The 8,711-nt window shown below is 39.7% G+C and overlaps 1 protein-coding gene across 2 annotated transcripts; it reads right to left on the bottom strand.

Annotated features, from left to right (window-relative positions):
• Positions 1–1,959: 1,959 nt before the first annotated feature.
• Positions 1,960–7,105, bottom strand: LOC108890939 (protein mono-ADP-ribosyltransferase PARP14). Of its 2 annotated transcripts, none has more exons than XM_018688027.2 (7): positions 6,824–7,105; positions 6,074–6,222; positions 4,677–5,963; positions 4,287–4,523; positions 3,922–4,146; positions 3,687–3,729; positions 1,960–3,603 (listed from the first exon to the last, which is right to left on the bottom strand). In XM_018688027.2, the coding sequence occupies exons 1-7, from the start codon at positions 6,996–6,998 to the stop codon at positions 2,516–2,518; spliced, it is 3,204 nt and encodes a 1,067-aa protein (XP_018543543.2). In that variant the 5' UTR covers positions 6,999–7,105; the 3' UTR covers positions 1,960–2,515. The 2 variants fall into 2 exon arrangements, with proteins under 2 accessions (XP_018543543.2, XP_050923589.1); XM_051067632.1 differs by lacking the exon at positions 6,824–7,105 and adding an exon at positions 6,455–6,547.
• Positions 7,106–8,711: the final 1,606 nt, after the last annotated feature.

Below are 8,711 nucleotides of genomic sequence, written 5' to 3'. Positions count from 1 at the left end.
AGAAATTCAAGGTGCAGTGACAGACCACTCAAGCTCCTGAAGTCCAGTGAGGTGGGTTTTGACAATTAATAAGGGAATAGAGATTTTGTTGATGTTTGCACTTTATTTCACCTTCACACCCTAAGATGCTGAATCAGCACTTACTATGCACTTTCGGTGCACGTCTTTAAATTATCTTCTTGCAGTTTTACCTTATTTATTAGATTTAGTATTAGTACTTAGCTCAAGGATTTTACTACACCGAGGCTTTGTGTTGTGCCTCACTTGTAAGTCACTTTGAATAAAAGAGACTTGCAAGTGAGGAAATGTAAATGGATTTATGTTGTTAATTACTTTCCTTGCAGCAGTTATTTAGGCTATCCTCTGTTTCACTGCAACTGTATTTAAAGAAGATACTGTAGTTTACATTATGTTTGAAATTGTTGGTTAAAAAAAAAAATTCTGTCTCAAATTATTTTGTTTATTCTTAAGGTGGAAACTGTTTAAGTGCACATTTTTTCTACTTTATATAGGTATATAGGATCAAAGTGAAAGTAAATCAACTTCTCAAATCATGAAACCCTATATGTGAAAACCTAAACTTTTGAACAACTTTTGGACTTCTTTTCATCGTTGACAGATGCTATTTAATTTTTAATGGGGTGAGTTGATAATCAATATACAGTGATTCATGACCTACCTTCTTGATATCTGAAAGTCACGCTGTATACGTTTTCATTCACTCTCCTCAGCGGCCCACAGTCGCCTCCACCTGATCTGCGGCGAACACCAAGATATTTTTCTATCCCCTTCTTCTGCTCCCAGGACAGACTGTGACACTCAAAGAAAACAGGATATTGGTAAACATCCATCATTCTTTTTCTTAAAGTTGAATTGAGCAAAACATCTGTAGTAGGCTATCTGGTTTGAAGAGCAGCCTCCTGTATCTAATGATACAGATGTATCTAAGCTGCACTTAACAAGAACTGCCCCACCAGTGCTTACATAGGAAGTCCAAATATCACCATGGAGACTTTGTACATGGTTCCTCCTTGCATGCATGTCATCAGCATGCTAGTTAACCAAATAATTTATGGTGTTTATGTTTTAAGGGCTGTGCAGATACTAAAAATATTAATTTTGTTTCCCTTTGATTACTTCTGTGTAAAAAGGACTGTCAACACAGATGTTAAATATATGAAAATGTATTGTTTTTAACCATAGTTTATAGCTTAGGTCAGTGAGCTGCCAAGCTGAACCAAAGCTTCAGTTTCTACAGTGAACAATGAAAACATGTCATCAGTTCAGGATCACTTTTAAAAGCAATTCTCACAAAATTAGAACATGCTATGGTGCATCAGAGTGATAAAACAACATTAAACACGTTTTATCAAGAGTTAAGGAAATCTCAAGGTCTCCAGGACCCCAAACATGACATAAGACTTAAGCTGTTTAAGCAGATGCTGTAGATATATTGCATATATTTCTTGAAGATATAGTTAACTGCGAAACAACGTTTGCTATGCAAGAGCACTCCTATGTTCTTAAAGCATAGCTAGCAGTCACGGTCATGGTTCAGGAATGCCACCACTCCAGTCATGTTTACTGTATACACAAAGGTGAGCAAAGGCCATATCACATGCATATTTATGTAAAGCATTGTTCTATCCAGTTTTTATCATGTAGGACATATTCATATAGAAAATAATTTGAAAAAACACACACACTGTAGTGTAGACAGCCTGATAGAAAGGAAATCTGTCAGCCTCAACTTTCAATTATTGTAAGGCTTGTTCATAGTACTGTATGTTACTCATACTCCAGTTTGGCTTATCTCATTTACTCTTTTGTGATCAATAACTATAGCCCCTGCAAAATGCTGCTTTTATACTATAGTATGACCCCAATACCACTGTTAACAATAATGATAAAACCATGCAGAAAACAACCTTTAACATACACCACCACAAAACATGGCCAGTGATTGTAAAGGATTTATTAAGTACTGCAGGTGAGTCTTTCCTTGTATGAACTCAAAAAAAAAAAACCTAGATGACTGGGATTATATTTTAAATGGACAGATCTACATTGTGCATTGCATAGTCAATTTACAGTATGTACAGCATTATAGATTGTAAACATTAATGAAGATTATGACCTGAGAGGATGTCGAGCAAATCCCAGGTGCCACCAACAGGTAAGAACTGAGCCACACAAGCCTCTCCCCATCATGGACACCATGATGTTTTTAGCAAGTTTCTGATAAACCCACTGTATGTGATGTTCAGCACCAACCCATGTGGTAAATAAAGTATAGCACTTAGCAGCTAAAGAGCAAATATGTCCCTCTTAGGCTTGGCTGAAACAAAAACAGAGTTAAAAGACACTGAATAGTGGATAAAGATTCACCAGATGGCCAGAAACACAACACAACAATAACTGCAAATGTTGCTTGATGTCTGCAACTCAGTGTCAAAGAAATAATATTTGATAACCATATACTTTCATATTGTTTTGCTTCCAGAAACAGAATCAGTTATTGCAGCCTTAAGACTGACTGTCTTTTGTCCCTGACAGCATTAGCTGCCCTCTCTGCTGCCTCCATTGCTGTTTCTGCTCCCTCGGCCGCATCATGTCCAATAATACCACCCATTACTCCTGTTGCCAAGGCTGCTGTGGTCAAACCTATAGCTGCTCCAGTAGCTACTACTGCTGCTTCTGCTCCTACTGCTGCTGCTGCTGCTGGTGCTCGTCCTATTAGAAATCCTTTCATATATTTCATCAATTCTGGGCCTTTTACATCCTTGATAACTAATCTAAGCAGCGCTTCCACACCGAAAAAGGCTCCTAACAATGCCCCTGTTGCAGTTCCCGCCAGTTGGATCAAAAACCTATTAGACACATTTCTTTTTGCATGTTGTCTAATCTCTTCTTGTTGCATGTTTCCTGATGACTGTTTGATCTGCTCTTCCTCTTTCTTTATTTCTTCCTCCACTGTTTGCAGCATCCCATTGGTGTAGTAGCCTCCACTGTTTTCCATCACCATCTTGTCTACTGTGTTCAAAAGTTCCTCGACCTGGAACTGGTTGCTCCTGTAGTTATTTTGCTGTTTGTTCTTCCAGTGTTTATTATCAAAGACGTGGCACCTGCTGCCGCACTTCTTCACCAGATCACTCAGATTCTTATTCTGACTGACAAAATCCTGAATTGTCTTTCCTTTAGGGAGCTGGTCACCATGAGTGAAGACAATTACAGCATACTTCAGAGCATCTTCAGAGAAATACTGAAGAATTTTAGTGATGACAGCCTGCTCATGCTCAGTGAATCTATCCACTTTGAGCACAATGAGAAAAGCATGAGGCCCAGGAGCACACTCTGTGATGCAGCTCATGATCTCAGGCTTGATGTCCTCCTCAGACCTTTCTGAATCAAAAAATCCAGGAGTGTCGATCAAAGTGATGCTTCTTCCTTTGACAGTTCTGGTTTCTGTTTGACATTCAGTTGTTCCAGAGTTGGGAGAATTGTATGTGGCAAACAATTCGGCCTCTCCAAATATGGTATTTGCTAGATTGCTTTTCCCAGATCCAGTTTTTCCCAACAGGACGATCCTTTTTGAAGTTGACACTAAAGGAGAATAATGATTCTGCTGAGTACATTTGTCTCTTGTGTGTTCACTTTCTTTCTTTTCATATAATATCTATACTGACCTTGGTCTGGTGAATGAATATTTTTTGTGAAAGCTTTGAAGACCTGCAGTGACAAGGACATAGCATTTAATATCAATTTCAGTTTCTATTCATCTGATGAAAAAATAAATAAATCAAAGTTTATGTTTAGGTGGTTAGTTTTAAAATACAAATGTTCATTCAGGTTACTTACATATCAAAGAAAATCAACTGTGAGATTTACATTTAAGCTTGTAATCAAAAAGAAAAGACATACCTCACTAGCTTCTGTGTCAGTGGGGTGGATAGTGATTCGGACCAGGAACGGCGTTTTACTGGCTCGGCTCTGTTCAAATTTCTGAACTTCCTCTAGTAGAACCCTGGCTACCTCAATGTCAGGAAAACGCAAGGCGATCCCAGCCCCGAGCACAGGGAGAGCAACAGATCCAAACCCTTTGTTTTCACAGGAGGTCAGGATATTGTTGATGCCAACTCTCAGAACCTGTAAAAGGTCAAAATTCAATAATTTTTATGGCTAGATGTAGGAAATACTGCATCATGGTGTAGAAAACTGGACAACAGATCCAGACAAAGTTCTCAAAAAGAGAATGAAGAAATTAAGATACTCCTCCACTGTTTCACCTGAACTGCAGTTCCATCTTCGTCATCATCCCAAGGAATGAGGTTGAGGAATAACACTGCATTGGATGGAAGTCCAGGCAAATTCTCCACCAGAACTGCATCACCAGGAAGTGTCTCTTCTCCTGCTTTCTTTCTAAACCTCGCAGTCAGCTGGGATCCAACCATTTTGTACAAAGTGTTTGCAACACGGGTCGAGAGAGGATCATGGCCGACCATAGGAGATACCAGAGCATCCACCTACGAGGAGAGAAAGAGATGTGGTGAGGGCTGAAACCTCTACAGTGTGTTGGCTGTATAAACAAGCCATAATGGGCTCTGGGCTTCAACTGAGTTTTGTTGCTCAATAAACAGTCCTGAACAGGTTTGATAAATTTTCTTAAAGTTTCTCACCTGTTGTGTTTCAATGGTTCCCTGAACAACCTCAACATGAACACGGCCTTCAGGAGCTCCAGTCATGACTTCTTTTGCGGTGTCTTTCGCAGCGGCATCCATCAGGGACCCCAAATCACCTGTCGGGATCCCACTTGGCATACTGTCTCTGGGACTTATCCCTTGGAGAAGCCTGTCACATGCTTCCTGCATGGCCCTCACCACCTCTCCCCTGTTATCAATCAGGATGATTCTGCTCAGACTTCGCCCTCCCTGACTACCAAACTCTTTTACAGCAGTTACAATAGCCTCAGAGCACACAGTGACAGGAACACCAAACACACCTGAGCTGATACAGGGTAAGGCTATAGACTTAAACTCCATGATTTCTGACAAATTTAGAGCAGAATTTACAGCTTTTTCTAGCAAGAGCTTTTCTTTGCCACCTGCTTTTCCAGCTACAGGTCCAACAGCATGCAGCAGTTTCTTGCACTTTAGGTTCCCCCCTGTTGTCACTACCACATCACCTGTATGAATTTTCCCAGTGTACTTTACCAAGTCATTGCTCTCTCTCTGTACTTCAGAACCACCTGCTTTACTCAGTGCAGCAGCAACACCTCCACAGTGGTCCAGATCTTCATTGGCAGCATTAACCAGGGCATCCGCTTCCTGTTTGGTGATGTCACCCTGACACACCAACACCTGCAGCCCATCACAAAGACTGTAGCTGGCAACTACTGTGTTCCCTTCACTCAAATTAACTAAGTCTTGTGCTACCTCTGGGACAGGGAGATGGACTGTTCTTTGCAAATTAAACTGTGTGACCGTTTCATTCAGCTCTTCAACCTCTTTGGTGTGGCCCAGTAAGTTGACTGTGCTGTCTGAGCCAAACAAGACCTGAGCCCTCCATTGCCCTTGGTTCATCTCATTTGTCTTAGACTTCAGCTTTTTCCAAAGCTCAGAAGATAAACAGTTAGGAACATCTGTCTTTACTTCCATGAACTCACCCTGCAGTGCTTTTTCTGCATCATCAAGTTTACCAGCAGAGAAGGAGAATAAGCGTAGCTCTGTGTCTCGTAACTCTATTTCCACCTCGTTATCAAACCCTAAGAAGTCACCTAGCACTCCTGGACCTCCATAAGCCTTCTTCAGAAAGTCCAACATATGTGTGCTCATGTTAGAAACTGTCCTTTCTTTCTTTAGTTCTTCTTTCTCTTCCTGTAGGTAAGGACGGGGGGACCTATCAGGCTGTAGTTCATGTGCTTCATCACTTGGTGGAGGAGTTGAGGCAGGAATAGACAGTGAGCTCTGTGTTAAAAGAAACATTCACATAATGTTAATTTACAAATTTACATGAAATAAGGTACTGCAAATGGAAATGTATTTTTAGAATACTGACAGAAACCTTTTTCACTAACCTGTGCTGGAGCTGCTGAATCCTGGTTTGGAGTGGACGTGGTAGTGGGAGAGGAGGTGTGAGTTTCTAGACTGTCTCGGACAGTGAATGCCAGACGACCACCTGGAAACTCCACAACATGCTCAGGTCTCTGCAGGACTCTTTGCTGATCTAAGAAGGAAAAGTGACATTAGTATAGTGAGTTATACATAAGAGAAAAGTTTTTTGACATAAACCAAAAGAGCAAAAAACGAAGATTCTATTTCTTATTTAGTTATTTTCTTATTTCTCATCATTCCACTCATGCAAGTACCAACTAAAATGAACACTACTATTGTTTATGATTTCACTTTCACAACTACTGTACATTCAATCAGCTGTGAATACAAAAAAGAAATTTTACTAGTCTCTTTTGCAGGGGATTATTATTACTGTAGGCTGTTCCTCTGTGACTTGAATGCATCTGTGCTGGGTTCACTTTCCCGGGAAAGCGAAACTTAAGGATCCTTGTTTATGAAAAATCCTGTTGATGTCGCTGTTGAGGGAAGCAGTCTCACTACTTACCGTTGAATTGAATGAGATTTACGGATCGTTTATATCGACAGTTCAAAAACATTTTTCCTCTGAAAACTGTTTTACGGTGGGCTACGTCTTCAATCGAAAAAAACGAAAATGAATGTACTGATGCAGATATGGTGCTTCGTGAACGGACATTACACGCAGTCCACAATTTTAACTTGATTTTAAACATGAGTTCAAAATTATGACCTACCTCTTTGCCATTTGAAGGTAATGCTGTAAACTTTATCATTCACTCTCCTCAGCGGTCCGCAGTCGCCTCCACCTGATCTGCGGCGAATACGAAAATATTTCTCTATCCTCTTCTTCTGCTCCCCCAGCAGACTTTGACACTCAAAGAAAACGGGATATTGATACGTATCACCCATTATCCTCTTGCGAAAATATGAACACAACCAAACATCTGTAGTATCTGGTCTGAAGAGCTCAATACGCCTCCTGTATCGGTCAGCTGATCTTGGGCAACCTATCCTGACCGAATCTACTGGTCTTATCCTGCTGGCAGAAATGCGCCCCCTATGCCACCATGCAGTACGAGCAGGTTGTATTTCATGACTGATAACCCAACAACATAAGAGATTATATTGACTGATTGCACTCTAATAGTAGCAGCAAACTCTGAAACACACCCTATCATCATATGAAAACAACACTGACAGTATGACAACTTAAAAAAAAAAAAAAAAAAAAAAAAACACCATTAAACATCAGAACCCTTGTTTTTTGTCATATATTTTCTTTATATTCTACAAAAAACAAAACAAAGTTTACTCTGCCAGAATATACCTCTGTTCCTATTGTTATCTCGTGTTTCAACATTTAGCATTGATTGTAACTGCTATAGGGGCAGGATGTGAATTTCAGTCCTAAGTTTCAGGTGTGCCACCTCTCCAGTCATGCTTCCTATACATAAAATGCAAAAGCCATTTATCCATTCTTTAAACATGTATGACATATTCATGCAGAAAATAAAAACCTAGCATCAACTCTCTCTGGTCTTTTAGTAAGGAAATCTTTTAAAAGATGAGTGTTCACTTCAAGATCTACAGTCTCTGTAAAATGAGTTGAGCTAAAGGCTAAAGTCTAAAGTCTCTAGTCTCTCTCTTTAATGCTACCGAGTCATGATAAGGGCAGTGGCCACTCTACCTGTGGCTTTTCCAAGCAAACTGAAGTGGACAGTGTTTAGTGCAAATTGAAGCAGTTAGGAGCAGAGACAGAGACAAAATGGAAATGTTATAGGTCTAAAACTTTTAAGCAAAGTAGCTGTCATTTTTTGGGAGAGTGTGGAACTATATGAGAAAACTTCCGAGAATCAAAACTAAAACTTAGACTGGGTGGAACAGGTCTTTCCTTTCAGATTATCAGGCTTGATAGGTCCAGTCATCTCAAAGCCGCACCTGCATGAGCGAACAGATTAGAGGCTTGTTGTATAAGATTCAGAGCTATGTTATGCCAAACCTGCTATAAAAAGCGCTGTTTTGTAATTGACAAAGCATGGGTTATTTATAGCTTGATGCTTCTTACCCTCTCTACCCGTCATGACATTAAAGTCTTGCCACTGTAATATTTCTCTATTCAAACTGTAAGTAGTTTAAACATTGTTCAAATGTTTTATTATATAAACTTCAAATTCTACACTTAAAGTTAGATGATAGGAATCATTAATTTTTTAATGGACAGGCAAGTCATACTGAAAATACATTTTTTTAGGAATAATTTCTAACAAATGGAGCATAAAAGGTCAAATATTTCAGTCCATGCGATCTTTCTTTTTCACTGATGCAAATCTCTTTTTCTAAAAGTGCCCTTGTGCGTCACAGAAAATTCTGCAGCCAAAGCACACCGGGATGTTTGACTAGTGCTTTAGGCGTATCCCTGCACCTGCGTGACTCATTTGAGTTGTTCATAAGAAATAGCACAAAGCAGGAATAGCCTACAGCTGCCCCCTTGTGTTGATATTACACGATTTAAAACTGAACATTTCTCACAGACTTTTTAATGGAATTTGGAACCTAAAATCTAAAACTGGAGGTGTTGTATATGGTACAGACTATACAGCTCTTTGAGTCAAATTAGTGAAT

The sequence above is a fragment of the Lates calcarifer genome, unplaced genomic scaffold, assembly GCF_001640805.2.
Source record: "Lates calcarifer isolate ASB-BC8 unplaced genomic scaffold, TLL_Latcal_v3 _unitig_1838_quiver_1739, whole genome shotgun sequence".
Classification (NCBI taxonomy): Eukaryota; Metazoa; Chordata; class Actinopteri; family Centropomidae; genus Lates; species Lates calcarifer.
The sequence above is the reverse complement of the archived record's forward strand: the minus strand, read 5'-3'. Positions and strand labels throughout refer to the sequence as shown.

What these genes read in the sequence shown, in the direction of transcription:
- LOC108890939 (XM_018688027.2), bottom strand. Translation starts at nt 6,998, where the DNA reads ATGGGTGATACGTATCAATATCCCGTTTTCTTTGAGTGTCAAAGTCTG. An exon ending in ATTCAGCAGCTCCAGCACAG is followed by an intron (nt 5,964 to 6,073) that starts GTTAGTGAAAAA and finishes CTTTTAACACAG; the next exon opens with AGCTCACTGTCTATTCCTGC. An exon ending in GAACCATTGAAACACAACAG is followed by an intron (nt 4,524 to 4,676) that starts GTGAGAAACTTT and finishes CTCTCCTCGTAG; the next exon opens with GTGGATGCTCTGGTATCTCC.